At 40.7% G+C, this 21,559-nt stretch overlaps 1 protein-coding gene across 2 annotated transcripts; it reads left to right on the top strand.

Annotated features, from left to right (window-relative positions):
• Positions 1–198: 198 nt before the first annotated feature.
• LOC311235184 (uncharacterized protein) lies at positions 199–21,152 on the top strand. Of its 2 annotated transcripts, none has more exons than XM_084322555.1 (6): positions 199–244; positions 12,059–12,406; positions 14,060–14,389; positions 15,543–15,674; positions 17,849–17,901; positions 20,789–21,152. In XM_084322555.1, the coding sequence occupies exons 1-6, from the start codon at positions 202–204 to the stop codon at positions 20,915–20,917; spliced, it is 1,035 nt and encodes a 344-aa protein (XP_084178681.1). In that variant the 5' UTR covers positions 199–201; the 3' UTR covers positions 20,918–21,152. The 2 variants fall into 2 exon arrangements, with proteins under 2 accessions (XP_084178681.1, XP_084178682.1); XM_084322556.1 differs by having other exon boundaries at positions 17,849–17,941; positions 20,789–20,883.
• The last annotated feature ends 407 nt before the right edge of the window (positions 21,153–21,559 follow it).

Genomic DNA, 21,559 nt, shown 5'->3' with positions numbered 1-21,559 from the left:
GTGCGATTGGGGTCGGTTACAAACCATAACATAATGGGTTAATGTCGGGTATAAAATGTCATGGCCTTCTCACGTCCATTAAAAAAAAGAAAAAAAACATGGTCTACAGTACATCTGTGTCAGTCTTTTCCGCTGATGCGGAGCCTTCTGCCTTCATGTGAAGTTGTTTACCAGATAAGTCTTCAGTGCAGGAAGCTGAAGATGTTACCAGTTCACCTGCTCATAGTTCTTCTCACTGGAGCCTGTAAGTCATTTTATATCTTTTTGGGGGAATTTCTGCTTTATTTCATACCTGTATTTTATTTATTTGAAACATGAGAGGGAGGATGACCCGTAACTCAGGACTTGGTGATTACATGGTGTATAATAATAATAATAATAATAATAATAATAATAATAATTATTATTATTATTATTATTATTATTATTATTATTATTATTATTATTATTATTATTATTATTATTATTATTATTATTATTATTATTATTATTATTATTATTATTATTATTATTATTATTATTATTATTATTATTATTATTATTATTATTATTATTATTATTATTATTATTATTATTATTATTATTATTATTATTGTTATTATTATTATTATTGTTATTATTATTATTATTATTATTATTATTATTATTATTATTATTATTATTATTATTATTATTATTATTATTATTATTATTATTATTATTATTATTATTATTATTATTATTATTATTATTATTATTATTATTATTATTATTATTATTATTATTATTATTATTATTATTATTATTATTATTATTATTATTATTATTATTATTATTATTATTATTATTATTATTATTATTATTGTTGTCTCCTGAGCCGTTCAGCCATTGTGTAGTGTGATGTGTGCCTGGTGCCAGTGTATGGCAGCCATTGAGCCTGTAGCCCAAGGTTGGGTGCTACCAGTGGTGGTGAAGGAGGTAATTTCCACCCTACATTGTGGGGAGCGCTTTGAGTGTCTAGAAAAGCGCTACTATTTATAAAGCACTTTTCATGCAATAAAAGCAGCCCAGAGTCCTTTGACAAAAAATTCTTTTAATTTACAAATACATTAATAATGAAATGCAGGACTCCGTAGACAAATTGCATATCACAAGCAATAATATAAATGTAAAGATTATTTTTTTATAAAATGATTGAAACAAAAGGAGTTACTAAATACAGTTAAAAGCCAATTGTTAAAAAGATGTGTTTTCAGATGCTGTTTAAAAAAGGTCCACTGAGCCCAACTCTCTATAGGTAGAGTGTTCCACAGTTTCGGTGCGTAATAAAATAAGCAGATTCTGCTATTTTTCAGTGGGGCACTTTAGGGACAATTAAAAGACTTGCTTCAGTGGACCTAAGTGTTCCTGACTCTGTGATATAACATGGTGCTAAGTCATTTAAGGCCTTATACACAAGTAAAATAACGTTCAAATCAATTCTAAAAGAGACCAGGAGCCAATGTAGTGCAGCTAAAACAGGAGTGATATGCTCTCTCTTCCATGTTTACGTAAAAAGTCTGGCATCAGAGTTTTGAATCAAGGTATACACCTTAAGTAAACATTTCCCCAGGGTAAAATCTTTATCATAATGGTTTTGTTGTCCAAAATGATTGTGGTCGCGAACACTTACCACAAGCTTCGCCGTAAGTGAGGACTTTGATAAACCAAATTAAATGTGGAGTTGGTGTATAGGAGTCAGTGTTGTAGTACTCAAGTCCTGGACTGATTTTCAGGACTTGTGACTCGACTGACTTGGACTTGGACTTGAGCATTGACTGCATTCAGATTCAGACTTGTTAATTGATAAATACAGTTTTTTTTTTTTTTTTTTTTTAATAGGCCCTAATCATCTGGCACAAGCTATTAATGGCAAAGTAAATAAACTCCCATTGAAATGGTGACCACTGTGTCATTTATGTTTAATGTAGACCTTTCTTTAGTGTATGTCAGCTCTTTGACTGCGTGGAGTGGACTCAACCTTGGATGGGGGGATGGGGGGGGGGGGGGGGGGGGGGTGTAACTGTACATTGGATTATCAACGAAACCTTACTTGGTCCCAAGAAGAGGGTCTTGTGTATTATTGGGTTAGGACATTTACAGTACATTGGAGGGGGTTGGGTTAGGACATTTACAGGGGCCAGTTTCGAATTGCAGTCTCCCGTAGGTGCTCCTTGAGAGTGGTTTTAAAAGTGGGTAGTGATTCACATTCCTTTACAGCTGTGGGTTCCACATTGATGTGGCATAATTGTGAAACGTGTTTAGTCCCTTGTTTGAACCGAATCTGGGTTTAACATGATTTGTGGAGCTCCCTCTGGTGTTGTGGTTGTGGTATTCACTGACCTTTGGGAAGTATTTTGCCATGTACATGGGTATCTTAGTGGTGTAGTGTATCTTGTAGACCAGGCCCATTGCAAGTTGCTGTACTCTGTCGTCTACTCTAAGCCATCCTAGGTTGTCAAAGTGGGCAGGGGTGAGGTGGGTTCTAGTCAGGTCAAGCAGTAGTCTGACCAGTTTGTTTTGTGATGTTTGTAATTTTGTTTTTAGTGCCTTTGAGGTGCTTTGGTACCATGAGGTGCAAGCATAGTCGTAGTACCCTTGAATGAGTGCTCCTGCCAGAGTCTTCAGGGTATTCTTGTTTACCAGAGAGGAGATCCGGTACAAGGATCTAGTTCGTTGGTTGACTTTTTTTATTACATTGGATTACATTGGATGCCATTTGACTTGGACTCGGACTAGGGTAATGGGGACTCGACTCTGGCTCTTCTTTGGTGACTCGGACTTGGACTCTGACTCGAACACTGTGACTGGGGACTCGAGACTCGACTCAGACTTGAGATTTAGTGACTCCAACACTGATGGGAGTTGCTGTTCACAGGGCGCTGATGAACTGGGCAGACGGCTCAACGTTGATTGCATGGCATCTTTTTGCATTGATTGCATGGCTCCTGGGGTCAAGGCTCCTGGGGTCATGGCTCCTGAGGGGTCATCTAAGAGGAGCAGGCTATTCTTGCTCCTCGCTCCACAAAGGTAGAATGAACATCCTAACACAGCCAGGACAGCTGAAACCCACCCAATTTTCTACTGTCGACTAAAAACACACTTCTTCAATCAATAGTACTGTCTTTTACTATTATGTACTTTGCTACTAAGTAATCTATCTTTCCTATATTACTACCTACTATGCTAATATGTCTATACTACTTTACATTTAGTCATTTAGCTGACGCTTTTATCCAAAGCGACTTACAAGTTCTGTACGACAAGTCATCAGGAAGGGTACAACTCTATCAGCTGAGTAACAATGTTCATCAAAGTGTTGCGTGCTACAGTGTAGGTTAGTTTATTAGGACAAGTGCATGACAGTACAGTTAGTTAGGGTTAGATATATATCTTTTTTTTGTATTTTATTTTTTAATAATTTTTTAAACATAACATCAAATTAGACACACAAGCATTAACAGTAAACATCCAATGAATGAAATCACCATTTAAATACATGTAATATACAAGATATATACCTAATACTTACTATCTAATACCCTACATACATATGCTCTCGCTCGCTCATCCCCCCCGGACCCCCCCTTGGATAATCCATCCATTATCATTCGTTCCTAACCGGCACTACAATTCATATGCTAGCTTTTATTCTCTCCACCACTTCTAACCAGATTGCAATTTTGGTTTCACTGACACCTAAAATTCTTGCTGTGGATATTTCTAGATAAATCACATCGAGATAGGTAAGAACCCATACCTTCCGGCACATTTTATCCGGTTGAAACCATCGTGATGCTATCAGCTTTTTAGCAGCTGTGATACCGGATAAAACTAGTCTTTTTAGCTGTATAGGGGCTCCATACTGAAAAACAGCATTCAGCAGCAATACAGAGGGGTGTACAGGTATGTTCAGAATGAAGAATTCTGATAATTGCTGGGTCACTTCTTTCCAGAATATCTTAACCGGTGGGCAATCCCAATACATATGCATAAACGTACCCTCATCCCCGTTTGTACATAAGGAACATAGAGAATCTTGTTTAAGTCCCATTCTGCACAATCTTATAGGAGTCAGGTATGTCCTATGAATATAATTAAGATTAATTTGTTGATGGTCCGGGTTGCGTGACGCTATTCGAACGTTTGCCCAGACTTCTTGCCAATCAAAATCTATTTCCAAGTCTGGTATATCCCTCCTCCAGACTAAGTCTAGGGGAAGGATTTCATACGAAGACGTTAGTAATTGATGATAAAAATCAGATACGAAGCCTCTCGATGTCTCTCTTTCATAGAAGAATGGAGGTACTACTAAGCACTCAAGACTGTAGCACTCAAGTTTGATACTATTTGATGAACAATGTTACTTAGCTGCCAGAGTTGTACCCTTCCTGCTGACTTGTACACAGGCCCGGACTGGCCATCGGGAGCACCGGGAGTTTTCCCGGTGTCCTGGCCTGCACAGATTTAAAAAAAAATATATAAAAAAATAAATTATATATTTTCTTTATTATAATTTTTTATTTATTTTTTTGCCAGGCTATTGTTTCTAGTTGTGGCGGCGGCGCGCCGTGATAGTTTTTAGATAACCAGGTGGGTGGGGAACAACCAGAATTTCACTGTCTGCGACAGAGTTGGAGAACTATCTGACTCTCTCTCCCTCACGCGGACACACACACACACAATGGAGCCGTGCTGCCGCTTGTGATTGGTGGAGGCGGGACCAGGCGATACAACTGATTGACCGTGGAGGCGGCGAATGGAATGGCAGATGGCACACTCCCAAAAGGAGTTGTTAAATCTGACATTACAAAAACAATATGTGGTGGTTATGATTGGGGCTGAAGTTGAATAAACAATTTATGAAAGAGAGAGTCAAAATAATTCCAAGATAATTCAAAGATTACACACCTTTGCCACATTGGCTACAAACATAATCACTGCAAAGTTATCAAAAAAATAAGAATCTGATCAGACACAAGGGTTAAGTTGTTGTTCCCTTTCTGTACAAGCAGGGCCGGACTGGGGAAATAATTCATACCGGGAGATATAGCGCGAAATATAGCCCCAATCAGGCCACTTTTTAAGTGGGGGGTCTGGGGGTCCCCCACCCGGAATTTTTTTGTTACAAAGACTTAATTTCCTGCATTCTGGTGAATTTTAGTGCATGTGAATCACAAACTAATGAGCCAACAATTGCTTAGTACAATGTACTGTTATGAACCTCAAATAAAACTGTTGTGGCACTAGCAATGGTACTCTCTCCACCTTCAAAAAGAAAAAAGCAAGAGCACAACATATTTTTCTATTTACTATTATAATACAGTTAACCACTCTCTCCACCTATTCAAACAAGGCAAGAGCACAATACCATATTCACTTTACTGATGCACTACCCATCAACAGTTAAAATAGCCCTTTACACAAACATTAAATAACAGACCTTTCATTACAATACTATAATAACAGTAGCCACTGCCAGAATAGTGACACATGTATCATGTGTGGTGAGCACACGCATGCATGCACAACGAAGACAGAAGATTGCGTTGTCTCAATCATTTTAACTATAAAATGAGCTCAAAGTATGAGCTCACTGACTGAAATTTCCAACAAAAAGCATCAATTGTCAAATAATATTGATCACATTAACTAGACTAGATGTTTTTGAGGAAATTAGAAAGGGAACAACAACTTAACCCTTGTGTCTGATCAGATTCTTATTTTTTTGATAACTTTGCAGTGATTATGTTTGTAGCCAATGTGGCAAAGGTGTGTAATCTTTGAATTATCTTGGAATTATTTTGACTCTCTCTTTCATAAATTGTTTATTCAACTTCAGCCCCAATCATAACCACCACATATTGTTTTTTGTAATGTCAGATTTAACAACTCCTTTTGGGAGTGTGCCATCTGCCATTCCATTCGCCGCCTCCACGGTCAATCAGTTGTATCGCCTGGTCCCGCCTCCACCAATCACAAGCGGCAGCACGGCTCCATTGTGTGTGTGTGTGTGTCCGCGTGAGGGAGAGAGAGTCAGATAGTTCTCCAACTCTGTCGCAGACAGTGAAATCCTGGTTGTTACCCACCCACCTGGTTATCTAAAAACTATCGCGCCGCGCCGCCGCCACAACTAGAAACAATGACAGACAAAAAAAAATAAAAAAATTATAATAAAAAAAATATATAATACTTTTTTTTATATAATTTTTTTTTTTTTTATCTGTGCAGGCCAGGCCACCGGGAAAACTCCCGGTGCTCCCGATGGCCAGTCCGGGCCTGACAGAAAGTGTAAGTCACTTTGGATAAAAGCATCAGCTAAATTACTAAATGTAAAATGATGAACTTGCCCAAGCATATGGCTTTTTTTGTATTGATAGCATGGTATCTTCTTGTTGCCCAGATACAATTTATATTGTATATTTTACTCTATATATCCCTTCATTTCCTGTCGGCAGCCGGCAGGCACACTGTTCTATCATGTTCCTCCCCAAATCCCCCATGTAAGATAAGAACATCAGAGAGACAACCATGTTACAGCAGAGACAGACATACAGACAAGACATCAGGGAGACAACCATGTTACAGCAGAGACAGACATACAGACAAGACATCAGAGAGACAACCATGTTACAGCGGAGACAGACATACAGACAAGACATCAGAGAGACAACCATGTTACAGCAGAGACAGACACACAGACAAGACATCAGAGAAACAACCATGTTACAGCAGAGACAGACATACAGACAAGACATCAGAGAGACAACCATGTTACACATTATTGACAAAGCTCCAAAAATATCACCATGTGCAGTGTTGTCCCTTGACGCCGAAAAGGCCTTCGATAGGCTGGAATGGGAGTACTTATGGCACACCATGAAGAATATGGCATTTGGAGACACATTTATAAATATGCTCAAAATCTTATATCATAATCCAACGGCCATGGTTATCACATCCAATCAGTGTTCCACACCCTTCCCTATCAGACGTAGCGTCAGGCAGGGTTGCCCCGCCTCCGCATTATTATTTGCGTTATCTCTTGAACCCTTGGCCCAAAAAATTAGAAATTGTGCCGAAATAAAACCCATAATAGTAAATAACACCTACCATAAAATGTGTCTGTACGCAGACGATCTGTTATTATTTCTTGACAATACACCACGGTCCCTACCTGTAGTCCTAGACACTATTAAACATTTTAGTTTTATTTCAGGCTACAAGATCAACTTGAATAAATCAATTTTACTTCCCCTAAATACAGCAGCAAGTAGTCCCCAACTACATACAGAAATACCAGTGGGCTCTGGTTTCAGATATTTAGGTATAGATATATACACACATCCATTGACAAAATTGTGTCAAAAAATTACAAGAGCCTTAAGAAGGTAATATCTGACGAGTTAAACCGTTGGTCACTATTATTAATCCCATTTTCAGTCAGGCTTTCAGTAGTCAAGACCCACATTCTCCCTAAGATCAATTTTCTGGTAAGCATGATTCATTTACCGCCACCTCCAGGATTTTGGGAGAAGCTACAGGGACTAGTATTCAAATTTATATGGCGTGAACAACATCCACGAATCAGCAATTCCACACTCCAAAACAGTAGGAAAGCAGGAGGGCTATCTGTTCCTAATTTTGAACAGTACTATTTTTCTTTTATGCTCAGACCGTTGCTAAGATGGTTCAATAATGATTCTGACATACCATGGGTGAATATGGAGAGGCACATTGTATCTCCATATACATTCAAAGATATACTATTTTCTGGTCTATCCCCAAGCTTTTGCCGTACTAAATTCGGCCCAATTATAGCACATTCAATTTACGTCTGGAAATATATTGCCGAAACGGGACAGTGGAACACAAAATGGCACATAGATACCCCTATTTTTGATAACAACTTCTTACTGTTGGAAGGGGAACCAGTTACATTTCCCAATTGGCAAAGACAAGGTATTCACAAACTATCTGACATATACAGTGAATACGGTCTCAGATCATTTCAAGAGCTCAAACAAATCTATAATGTCCCTAGTACATCCTTCTTTTTTTATTTACAGTTACGCACTGCAATGCGCACTTATGGTGTCCCATGGAATCAGCCTTTACCAGGTCACCCTTTAATGAATATAGTGAATGGCATAAATGTTAAAAATGGTTTTGTTTCTGGGTTATATAATAAAATACAAGGAAAACTAAACAGAACTACAGGTAATACCACTGTCTGGAACATAGATTTAAAGAATTACAATGCCTGCATAAATTGGCAGAATGTATGGGATAATATTCCACTAACCTCTCGTAATTATAATAACCAATTAACTCATTACAAAATGATACAAAGATTTTATCTGTCACCCAGGAAACTCTGTCAAATAAAAATATTACAAAGTCCTCTATGTGCTTTATGTCCGCAAAAAGTTATAGGAACATACATACATATGATGTGGGAATGTCCAGGAGTACTCGCTTTTTGGGCCAAGGTTGCATTATTTCTCACTAATATAACAGAGATAAACATACCTTGTTTGCCACACATTTTATTATTAAATGATGATTCATCTCTAAAATTAACACCTCACAAAAAGAGAGTGTTTCTGGCCGGTTTAACGGCAGCAAAGAAAATGCTCGTAATGAGATGGAAACCACCCCATAGTCTCAATATTTACCGTTGGAAACTGTCCTTCTACGAAGTATTGAGATTAGAGGCATCCAGAGCTAGAGCACAGGGAGCAAGGACAGAATCGATCCAAATATTACTTACTACGGCCCAGAAGGTAAAATCAGTACTCCACTAGGTTGAACACTTGTACCTTGACACCAGAGAATGAACAAAAATCATGTTGCTGTTGTTTCCATTTATCTTTTCCATTTATCTTTTCCTTTTCTGTTTACTGCTATAATTTGTTGTGGTTGTTTCTAAATTGTATTGTATTTTTCCCTATTACTTGGTTATCTAACAAACATAATTATGATTTCTTTTCTAATTAAGAGTATCCTATACATGTATGCATCAAGGTTTCCCCCTCTCCTAAAATGTCTATGCAAACCCGGGGGGCTGGGAGTGGGGTTAAGAAGCGACCTGGGCTGTCTCGCAGCCACAGGACCGCCAGAACGGAGGAAAAGACTGTCACAACTGCAACAGTCAGGCTACACAGTATATGAATATACTGACGGACAATATATACTGAAAAGACACTTTTTATGCCACTGTGTGAATTAATATGAAATGCTGATGTGAATGTCCTTCCTCTGAACTTGTTTTAAAAAAAGACAAAATAAAAAGTTGGTCACAAAAAAAAAAGAGAGACAACCATGTTACAGCAGAGACAGCCATACAGACAAGACATCAGAGAGACAACCATGTTACAGCAGAGACAGACATACAGACAAGACATCAGAGAGACAACCATGTTACAGCAGAGACAGACATACAGACAAGACATCAGAGAGACAACCATGTTACAGCAGAGGCAGACATACAGACAAGACATCAGAGAGACAACCATGTTACAGCAGAGACAGACACACAGACAAGACATCAGAGAGACAACCATGTTACAGCAGAGGCAGACATACAGACAAGACATCAGAGAGACAACCATGTTACAGCAGAGACAGACATACAGACAAGACATCAGAGAGACAACATTTTACAGCAGAGACAGCCATACAGACAAGACATCAGAGAGACAACCATGTTACAGCAGAGACAGCCATACAGACAAGACATCAGAGAGACAACCATGTTACAGCAGAGGCAGACATACAGACAAGACATCAGAGAGACAACCATGTTACAGCAGAGACAGACACACAGACAAGACATCAGAGAGACAACCATGTTACAGCAGAGACAGACACACAGACAAGCCATCAGAGAGACAACCATGTTACAGCAGAGACAGACATACAGACAAGATATCAGAGAGACAACCATGTTACAGCAGAGACAGACAGACAAGACATCAGAGAGACAACCATGTTACAGCAGAGATAGACAGACATACAGACAATACATCAGAGAGACAACCATGTTACAGCAGAGACAGACATACAGACAAGACATCAGAGAGACAACCATGTTACAGCAGAGACAGACAGACAGACATCAGAGAGACAACCATGTTACAGCAGAGATAGACAGACATACAGACAAGACATCAGAGAGATAACCATGTTACAGCAGAGACAGACATACAAGACATCAGAGAAACAATGTAATTAACCCCTTCCTTCCCCCCCAACCAGCGTTATTCATTTGATGTGGCACAGTCCCATAATCCAAGGTTATTTCATATTACACAGCCATTTTATTTGTCACTGTTATTATGTAGGTTGCGACCACATTTCTATCCTTCTCGTTAAGTAGGCTTATTGAATTTGCCACAAATTAGTTTTGGAATCTAAAGCGCCCATGTATAATAATAATAATGCAGGACCTCTTTAGGGGGTCTTTATTCAGCATGCAACGAACTGGACATGCAATTGGAGCGGCACACACACACCGGGATACACACACAATCAATCAATCAATCAAATCCTTTATTTAACCAGATAAGCATTATTGAGATTAAAATCTCTTTTTCAAGAGCGATCTGGCCAAGCAAGGCAGCAGAACGTTTCAACATAAAAAAGAACATCACAATAAAATACAGATAAAACATTTACAGCAAGCTCCAATTTCAGGCAAGTTATCAAACAGGCAAATGATCAAACACAGTTGCACTGTCCGAGGGAACTGAGTTTGTAGGATTTTAAAATGGCTTTGAATTCTCCAAGGGTGACCAGTCCTGGTAATTTTAGGTCCTCCTGTATCTTGTTCCAAGATGAAGGAGCAGCATATTTAAAAGCCCTTTTTTCCAATTCAGTTCTCATATGGGGAACTTCCAGTGTTAGAGCAGCTTGAGAACGAAGGCCATACTTGTATTGCTTAGTGCACAGAATCACACTTAGGTACGAGGGAACCAGTTTAAGCAGAGCTTTGTGCACAAGAGAGAGCCATAGAGAAAATCGCCGTATTTGTAGAGATGGGTAACTTGCCATGGTATATAGGGTGCAATGGTGCACTCGATTGCCACATCCCATGACAAAGCGTAAGGCAGAATGGTACACAGAATCCAGCTTTCTAAGGTACTGATCAGGTGCATACATGTAGAGTAAGTCACCATAATCGAGTAGTGGTAAGAAGGTGGTCGAGATCAGGTGACTTCTCACTTTAAGTGAAAAACAGGACCTGTTTCTGAAAAAGAAGCCGAGTTTAAGTTTCAGCTTCGACAAGTTTGTCTATGTGAGATTTAAACGTAAGGTTCTCGTCCACTGTAATGAGATTTGAACGTACAGTAAGGTTCTCATCCACTGTAATGTTTAGATATTTGTAGGAAGAAACCCTTTTGATGTCAGTCCCTCCAGCAGTAACAAGTGTGGGAAGATCAGCTGGGAGTCTCTTCCCATTTGAGAAGAGCAACACATGCATTGTCTTTTTCTCAGTCGCCGATGCGATTGAGTCTCTGCGCCTAACCCATCCCGTCGTCCGTCCCCCCATGGGCAGCCGGGAGCAGATAGGGCGTCAACATGAGCCGCGCCCCAGGGACCAATCCAAGTGCTCCTGTCCGTCTTCGTCAAGGACGCCACAGCGTTAGCGATCTGTTGTTGTGCATGTTTTTCCATTGGGTTTATCTTATCGGGGCGGAAACCCTTGCGAGCACGGGGAGAACATGCAAACTCCACACAGAAAGGCCTGGGAGATACCCCACCTGGCATCATGGAAACCTGGTCCCCAAGCGGGAATCGAACCCTGGACCTTCTTGCTGTGAGGCGACAGTGTTAACCACTACACCACGTGCCGCTATGTGAGGGTATAGCTGCCCGTATTCTGTGTAAAAAGGGATCTTCTAGGATTTTATGGGCCATTCTCAACATGGTTTATAGTGTTTAACTTTCCAGACATGTTTGGTTGATGGATTCGCCGGTTATCTTTGGTGTTTTTGGTAAACAGTCTAAAAGGTTTGTCTTGATTTATATATTTCAGATAAGACCCATACTAAGGGTGCTGTTGCAGCGCGCTCTCTTCTCCCTGCTCACCTCGGAACCGGCGTCACGTTGAAATGCGTCCCCCCGCCCGGCGCGTCCTACCTCGCCTGGTACCAGCAGCCGGCCGGGGGCAGCCCCCGCCTGGTGTCCTCCTACTACACCAGCGTCTCCAACGTCTTTTACGGCAAGTTCCACAACAACTCCCGGTTCTCCCTGGATCCCGAAGAAGGGGCATACCATCTGAAGATCTCTGACGCCCGGCGGGCTGATTCTGCCATGTACTACTGTGCAACGATTAATACTAATCTAATTACATTTACCAGTGGAATATTCCTTTTTTTCAAAGGTATTTTGATCATCATTTTAATTAGTGGTAAAAAATATGTTTGACTGCTGTTTTTATTCTTTTTATTTGATTTATTTTCTTGTACGGATGGGCACGGATAATAAAGAGTCCTCGTTTTAAAACCATCTACTTAAAGCTGCAGTTCACCCAAAATAAAAAATAAAACATATTTCCCCCCTTACTACTATGCTATCTATGGATCGTCTTGGTGTGATTCACTTAGTTTTGGAGATATCTGTCACACAATGGAGCTGAATGGCACTCAAAGCACCAAAAGAATACATTTGATAAACTCAAAAACAACATCTCTTTCCAGAAACCATGACCCACTTACCTTGTGAGCAGTTTTGTGAAGGAACTATTTTCTACTGAAGTACTCCCCCATTCATTAAAATAGTTCCAAAGGTTAGATAAATGTCTCACCTGTTACAATTGAATCAATGTGGTTGCACGCTCTATATGCTCTATGTCTAATCTATATGCTCTATCTATATGCTCTATGTATATATGATCTACGTCTATATGATCTACGTCTATATGATCTACGTCTATATGCTCTATATTTTCTATGTATATATGATCTACGTCTATATGCTCAACATCTATAATCTATGTCTATATGATCTACGTCTATATGCTCTGTCTATATGATCTATGTCTATATACTCTATGTCTATATGCTCTATGTCTATATGATCTACGTCTATATGCTCTATGTCTATATGATCTACGTCTATATGCTCTATATGATCTACGTCTATATGCTCTGTCTATATGATCTACGTCTATATGCTCTGTCTATGATTACGTCTATATGATCTACGTCTATAATGCTCTACCCCACTCTTTTTAGCTGCAGTATAGCGACATATTGGAAACACAGGGTTTCGAACACCGGTCGCTGGGTTGCCAGGATTGAGCACTACCGCTGAGCCACTGTGCCAGATGGGATAAATTCATTGTTTATACATTAATGAACGAGAGACCCGTGTTTAGAATATTCTTTATTTTGTTGTTGTTGCACCGAGCGAGCGCCACGGTATATAACGTGCATTATTTAGGACAAAGTGAATTTAGTATCAGCATTTTGGGTCTATTTTACATTTCAAAAGACCCCTCTGGAAGAATGGAGCACAAAAACGTAATTCAGAATGGTATAACGCAGATCCTAGACTGTGGGAATAATTTCAGGAAACGCGCTGTCACTCCTTTGCGGGGGCGTGGCGATGGTTGATCCGGCTAACTTGAACTTAAACCCTGCTTTCGACCAGGCTCAAACTTTTGGATCTGTTGTCATGGTGATTTGGAAAATCCAGGTACGGGGAGCCGGAAAGTCCGGCTTAAGTCAGACTTAACCGAAAGTTATCCGGCTAACTCAGTTATCCAGGTACGGGGAACGGGGCCCTGGGGTGGGGGAGGAAATGTTTTTTTGTGGTGTCTGTGGTAACACAATTATTCCGTTTTATTGTTTTGATTATTTCCGTCATTATTGTTGTTGTCGTTACTATGTCCTGTGAAGTCCTGTTTATTGTTATTACTGTATTGTGTTGTCTTGTTTTATAAAAAAAATTAAAAAAAGATTGATCACAAAAAAAAAGAAACAATCCCGTTAACCTCTCATACCGTAACCCCTCTCTCCACTGCCCGTGTCAGAGTCCCACAGCAGGCCTGCGCTCCGGCAGCTCCTAGACCAGTCGATCCAACCGGGACACGTCGGGACTCTCGACTGTTCAGTGCACCCTGGGATCTGCGACGGAGAGTGCAGCGTCCACTGGCTCAGGCAGAATGACCAGGGGGACTTCCGTCTGGGCGTCATGTACGCCCACGGAGACGCCAGCGGCCTGTGTCCGAGGAGCCCCCCGCCTGAGTCTCCTCAACGGAGCTGCAGTGTCTACGGCCCGTCTGCTCCCGCGACGTCCAGCTGTGTTGTGGCCTCGTGTGGGGAGGTGCTGTTTGGAAACGGAGGAAGGGCGCCTGTTCGGGGTGAGCTCACAGAAGAGTCAGGGGTGAGCTCACGCTAACTAGCGTACAGAAGAGTGTTGGGGGTGAGCTCACGCTAACTAGTGTACAGAAGAGTGTGTCAGGGGTGAGCTCACGCTAACTAGCGTACAGAAGAGTGTCAGGGGTGAGCTCACGCTAACTAGCGTACAGAAAAGTGTCAGGGGTGAGCTCACGCTAACTAGTGTACAGAAGAGTGTCAGGGTAAGCTCACGCTAACTAGCGTACAGAAGAGTGTTGGGGGTGAGCTCACGCTAACTAGGGTACAGAAGAGTGTGTCAGGGGTGAGCTCACGCTAACTAGCGTACAGAAGAGTGTCGGGGGTGAGCTCACGCTAACTAGGGTACAGAAGAGTGTCGGGGGTAATCTCACGCTAACTAGGGTACAGAAGAGTGTGTGTCGGGGGTAAGCTCACGCTAACTATTGTACAGAAGAGTGTCAGGGTAAGCTCACGCTAACTAGCGTACAGAAGAGTGTTGGGGGTGAGCTCACGCTAACTAGGGTACAGAAGAGTGTGTCAGGGGTGAGCTCACGCTAACTAGCGTTCAGAAGAGTGTTGGGGGTGAGCTCACGCTAACTAGCGTACAGAAGAGTGTCTGGGGTAAGCTCACGCTAACTAGTGTACAGAAGAGTGTCGGGGGTGAGCTCACGCTAACTAGCGTACAGAAGAGTGTCGGGGGTAAGCTCATGCTAACTAGTGTACAGAAGAGTGTCGGGGGTGAGCTCACGCTAACTAGCATACAGAAGAGTGTCGGGGGTAATCTCACGCTAACTAGGGTACAGAAGAGTGTCGGGGGTAATCTCACGCTAACTAGGGTACAGAAGAGTGTGTGTCGGGGGTAAGCTCACGCTAACTAGTGTACAGAAGAGTGTCAGGGTAAGCTCACGCTAACTAGCGTACAGAAGGGTGTCGGGGTGAGCTCATGCTAACTAGCGTACAGAAGTGTCAGGGGTGTGCTCACGCTAACTAGCGTACAGAAGAGTCAGGGGTGTGCTCACGCTAACTAGCGTACAGAAGAGTCAGGGGTGTGCTCACGCTAACTAGCGTACAGAAGAGTGTCGGGAGTAAGCTCACGTTAACTAATTTACAGAAGAGTGGGTGTCGATGTAAACATGTGATTTCTTTATATGTTGACAGAAAGTCACGACAGCCGCCTTGCCTCGTTGTGCTCTCTGGGCGCGGCACTGGCCGCCTCCATCGTCCTGAACACGGTCCTGGCTCGTGTCCTTTACAGGAGGAGCAGAAGAATGCGTCTTCTTCCACGTGGAGGTAAAGCGGTAGTGTAACTCTTTTGCTTGGTCACTTGCAGTGGTGGACGAAGTACACAGTTCCTTTACTTAAGTACAAGTAGAAATACTCCGATAAATGAGTAAGTAAAAGTCCTCCATTCAAATTCTACTTAAGTAAAAGTGGAGAAATATTTGCTATTGAGTGTACTTAAGTATCTAAAGTAAAAGTATGCATTCTACATGACGTTTGTGTATCCATTGACCTCTATAGGTTATGTTAAAGTGGTATGTGGTCCAGTTATGCTGCTCTGATTAAAGGTTATGTTAAAGTGGTATGTGGTCCAGTTATGCTGCTCTGATTAAAGGTTATGTTAAAGTGGTATGTGGTCCAGTTATGCTGCTCTGATTAAAGGTTATGTTAAAGTGGTATGTGGTCCAGTTATGCTGCTCTGATTAAAGGTTATGTTAAAGTGGTATGTGGTCCAGTTATGCTGCTCTGATTAAAGGTTATGTTAAAGTGGTGTGTGATCCAGTTATGCTGCTCAAGTTCAAGTTTCTTTAATAGTTGTCATACAGAAGTACAGAATACTTTCATACAAAATGCTTCTTACTGTTACGCTCCAGAGACTGTGCTAGACAAGATAGTATCAAATAACATAGTATAGCATGTAAATTAGAAGTAGAAAATGAGGTCACAGTGTTCAGTATAGACATATGTACAATGTTCGATGCAGAATAGACGTAACTGAGTTACCATATAATATACAATACTATGCAGTGTACTAATGTACAATATTATATAGTGCAAAGCAGAAATGGGATGAGGTACAATTTAGGTACAATTTACAGTAAGGTGTACAAGTTGTAGTGCAATCCTTCATCAATAAATATAAAGTGTGGGGAGTGGGTGCTACAGTGTGTTTGTTTAAAGTGAGTGTGTGCTATAAAGTGTGGGGAGTGGGTGCTACAGTGTGTTTGTTTAAAGTGAGTGTGTGCGTGTGGATGTGTGTGCTATGTGCGTTTGATGGTTGTTGTTGTGTAGTGTTCATTGTTCGTTAAGCAGCCTGATGGCCTGGTGATAGAAGCTTCTTCTGAGTCTTTCTGTGCTCGCCTTGAGACTCCGGTATCGCTTGCCTGACCGCAGCAGTTCAAAGAGGCAGTTGTTCGGGTGACTGGAGTCTTTAATGATTTTCTTAGCCTTGCCCCTGCACCGCTTGTTGTAAATGTTCTGGAGGGTGGGGAGCCCCCCTCCGATTGTGCGTTCGGCTGAACGTGTCACTCTTTATAGTCTGCTTCGGTCTTGTGCAGTGCTATTCCCAAACCAGGAGGTGATGTTGCCAGTCAGGATGCTCTCTATTGTACATGAGTAGAAGTTCTTAAGGATCTTCTGACTGACTTGGAACTTCCTTAGGCGCCTGAGGAAGTAGAGGCGTTGTCGTGCCTTCTTCACAACACTGTCAATGTGTGTGGACCATGTCAAGTCCTCGGATATGTAGGCTCCGAGGTACTTAAAGCTGTTGACTCTCTCAACCGGTGCCCCGTCGATGCTGAGGGGGCTGTAGTCCTTGACCCCCGACCTCCTGAAGTCCACAATCATCTCCTTTGTTTTGCTGACGTTCAGGGAGAGGCTGTTTTCCTGGCACCATCCCGCCAGGACCTTGACCTCTTCCAGGTAGGCCCTCTCGTCGTTGGCAGAGATCAGGCCCGCCACCACTGTGTCGTCAGCAAATTTGATGATTGTGTTGCTACTCCGCTGAGCCACACAGTCGTGTGTACAGGGAGTAGAGGAGGGGACTCAGAACACAGCCCTGGGGGGCCCCTATGTTGAGGGTGATGGATGAGGAGGTGCAGTTGCCTGCTCTCACCACCTGGGGTCTGCCCGTCAGGAAGTCCAAGACCCACTGCTCTTATTACCTCTTGAAGTTCACAGGCTTCAAATGTGAAATACATTTTTTATTTTCTATATTCTGTTTTCTATGCAAAATCCTTTTCTTCAAAGTAACTAGTAACTGATGGGTTCAGATAAATGTACTTGAGTAAAAATACCTTCCACCACTGGTCACTTCTGCATTCTAATTATGTAAAGACAGAAAAACATTTAGAGGGATTTGCAATTTAAAAAATGTTTTTGATGAAGACTGATTATGATGATGATGTTAGTCATGATAGTGATAGATTATGTGAAAGTAATGGTTATCATATCTGTTTTTAAAGGGACACAGGCTGCTCAGCTGAGTGGCCCTACTGCCCCAGCAGACATCTCTGAGGTAGGACACTCCCTCTGATCCAACCACCTCTGCTACACAAGTAATAATCTAATGTTTCTGTGTTATAAGATAAAATAAGATATTCCTTTATTGATCCCCTTGGGGAAATTCAGGCATCATAGCAGCATGGGGGAGGGGGGAGGGGAGGTAGTAAAAAAGCAGTGTAAGCAATATAACAAATCAATATAATTAACTCTGGACATGTGCATATGGGCAACAAGGTGTGAGATGAGGGTATGTAATATGTATGCCCTCTGTTATATTTGCCCTACAATAAATAGTTACAATATATAATCTAATAATCCAATAATCTAAATCTAATCTAGTGTTTCTGTGTTATACCAACCGCTCTGTGACTGTACAGGGGACATATATTTATCATATCAGGGATGTAAAAAGTACCCAGAAATTATACTTAACTCATTCTGCGCCGGGCCTATAATATTATGACCAAATTAGGGCTAGCACGCCAGCGCTTTAATCAATGGGAGGACGGGAAAATTTGCGAGTGCTTAAAATTAGGGCTGTCAGTTTATCGCATTAATTAGATTAATTAATTACACAGCAAATGATCACGTTATGAAAATTAACTCAAAATTAATTACAAAAAAAAATATATATATTTTTTTTGATAATTTTCTTTTTTATCTCATTCATTCCATAAGAACGTAGAATACACATTTACAGACTTTTTTTTAATATGGTCCTCCATTTGCATGTTCTTGATTCTAGGGACATCTATGGATCTCAGGGAATGTATTCCCAGTGTCAGAAATACTGTGTCTGTTACTAGGCTTGAGTAAATTGTAATGAACCAAATGAGAATATCAATAAAACAATTTTAAATTCTTTGACTGTGAATAACACCATGCTCAAATTGACCAGACCTGAAAAATCTAAGCAAATTAATAGATGGAAGATGATTAAACAGAAGGTTTTGTAGATACAGTATACTGAATTCTGCCATCCGGACACATGCAATTTGAAATATGATTATAGAATATAGAATATCAGGCATAAAATGGTTATGCGATTAATTAGATTAATTAATTACAAATCCTGTAATTAATTAGATTAAAGGGGAACTATTTTACTATTTCTTTCACTATTTGGGCACTTTTACACAATTCCTGTGAGTCTATGGAACACCTCTGTAATATATATATTTTTTTTATTCATTGTTTTGTATTTCTAATCAAGTCCTCAAAAACAGCATTTTTCTACCTCAAGATTTCGAGCTGTTTTGAGCCTGGGCTCCTAAACCACTGTGTGGCCTGCGCCGCCTCTTGAACATTAACATGCAGCAGTGACTATATGACATCACATATAGGCACATTTTCAAACGACTCAGTTCAGTGAGGGTGAATATTGTGAGAGGAGAATTGGAAGAATGCGCCAATATGAGAATTTTGAGACATAGATCATATTAATATAAGTTCACATAGCTAGGAAACAATGCTAAACACTCAAAAAGGCCATTTATAAGATAGTTCCCCTTTAATACTTTTAATCGCCTGACAGCACTACTTAGTTAAAATATATCTTAAATTATGGCTATGGGTCTAATACACCCGTCGCTTATCAATGACTTGCTTCCAGTCAACATGTACGAAACGGATTGTTTTTTCATCTGTACATTTCCATTTGAATACCGTTTTGAATACGAGTATAGTTTTGGAGATTTCTAGTAATTACAGAGAAATACGCGATAATAGCCCTTTAGTGGAATACACAAAACACGTTTTTCGGCTGATTTATGAATCGTTTTCAAATAAACCCTAGATTATCGATAGTCCTTATGCACGATACAAAAGCGGGCTGAAAAATCGCGTATCCGTGCCTTGCTCAGCGCCACACACACACACACACACACACAGACACGTTGTGATCGCTATGAAAAAACATCTGATTAACCCAAGACTGGTAACATAGAGTCTTTACCTCACATTAGATGTTCTGCAAAAAGATTAATCCAATTCCTGATCGCCATTCCAAATATCGATTGCGTCCATTGATCCAACGTTATAGTCCAAAACACATAATCCACGCTGCTCCCAGTCCCCCCAGTCAACGTGGTACAACGATACTGCATGCCCGAGAAGCAAAACCCGGACCGGACTTTTTTTTTGATGCACATCCCCAGCCAATCCAATCCAATGATGTGCAATACCATCCGGGAGACGATAGGCGGCGGTATTTGGACTTTTGCTACCTCAGACCCATTCCCAACGATAACATCAGGCTGGATGGATGAAAATTAATGGATATCGCTAATAAAAGAAATAACGATTAAAACCCGACTATACTCGTGATTGGCGCTCAAACGATGGCGAGTTAACGCGACTATCATCGTGACTGCCGTTGAATGAGTTAAGTGAAAGTATGGGTACTGTCTCAAAATCGTACTCAAGTAAAAGTCAGAGTATCTGGCTAAAACACACTTGAGTAAAAGTCCAAAAGTACTTTTTGTAAATGTACTTAAGTACTAAAAAGTTTAAGTAAAAACTTTTTTTTATTCCGGGGCAATGAAATGTTCCGTTTCGTCCTCTTCATCACTCGTACTATCCTTTTGTGGCCATCTTCTGTAGCTTGTCACTCTGACTGTCTATTCTTCTGATAGCAGGTGTTTAACCAAAGATCCCAGCTTTCTAGTCTTGCACAAGGACCAATCAGCATGGGTATGGGCGGGTTCATTTTCCATTGATGGGGATTTGATTGGCTGTTTTTAAATAGAGCGCGGCCGCAGGATTAATAACGTTAACGTTAGTTTGGCCAGAGAAACAAATATACTAATTAAAATAGTTGGACCTGCAAGATTTGTACTTTGTAGGTCTGCATTTTAAATGTAAGGAGTAAAAATAATATATATATATCTTATTCTTCACAGGATGAAGATGCAGACAGGTTGCAGTATATCGCTCTGAACTTCAAGAAGAACGCTGCGGCCAGGAGGAGGAGAAGCACAGAGGAGAAAGACACCATCTATTCTGGGCTCAGGTGTCAAATCGTGAACTGAAACTCGCTCAGTCCACACCACATTCTGCACCGTTGCTTACGCTCGGTCTGCCCAGTCACTTGCCACTTTTAAACCGCTGCTTTAAAACCCATCTATTCAGCCTGGCCTTCTAAACCCCTTGTGCAGAGCGTCCGCTTAGTTTTAATGTGATTTTAATGTATATATTATGCTTTAATTGTTTGCTATGGTTTGAGTATAGTATCTTGAATTGTGTGTAAATTGTTCAGCACTTTGTCAACTGCTGCTGTTTAAAATGCGCTATATATAAATAAAACTGCCTTGACTTGACCTTACTTGTTTACCCAGCAATATGTAAATAACATCCGTATTATTAAATCTATAGTGCAGAGCTTTTGTCTCCACCTACTAGCAATGAGAGTAAGTAGTTATCCGCGTTCGCAGGCTATCGCATTCTTTTCTCATCTGGAACGTCCCACTCCAGATAACTTTTCTTGGACGATTCTTAGGTTTTTCCCACCATTTTCACTCCATCACTACTGTTGTTCTTCTTGTGGTTGTTTTTCTTGTTCCCAAGATTCAAGATTCTTCTTGTTTCATTTGTCACATACTCGACATGAAATGAAGGTGGCCATGCCCGCCTCGATTGTGCAAAAATACAAATAATAAAATAGAATAGATGTG

Source organism: Notolepis coatsorum, assembly GCF_963971535.1.
Source record: "Notolepis coatsorum genome assembly, chromosome: 1".
Classification (NCBI taxonomy): Eukaryota; Metazoa; Chordata; class Actinopteri; order Aulopiformes; family Paralepididae; genus Notolepis; species Notolepis coatsorum.
The sequence above is the reverse complement of the archived record's forward strand: the minus strand, read 5'-3'. Positions and strand labels throughout refer to the sequence as shown.

Bases quoted from the DNA above. Each gene is read 5' to 3' on its own strand.
- LOC311235184 (XM_084322555.1), top strand. From the start codon at position 202: ATGTTACCAGTTCACCTGCTCATAGTTCTTCTCACTGGAGCCT. The intron at 15,675-17,848 runs GTAAAGCGGTAG...CTGTTTTTAAAG, and splicing joins GCGTCTTCTTCCACGTGGAG to GGACACAGGCTGCTCAGCTG. The intron at 17,902-20,788 runs GTAGGACACTCC...TATTCTTCACAG, and splicing joins CCCCAGCAGACATCTCTGAG to GATGAAGATGCAGACAGGTT.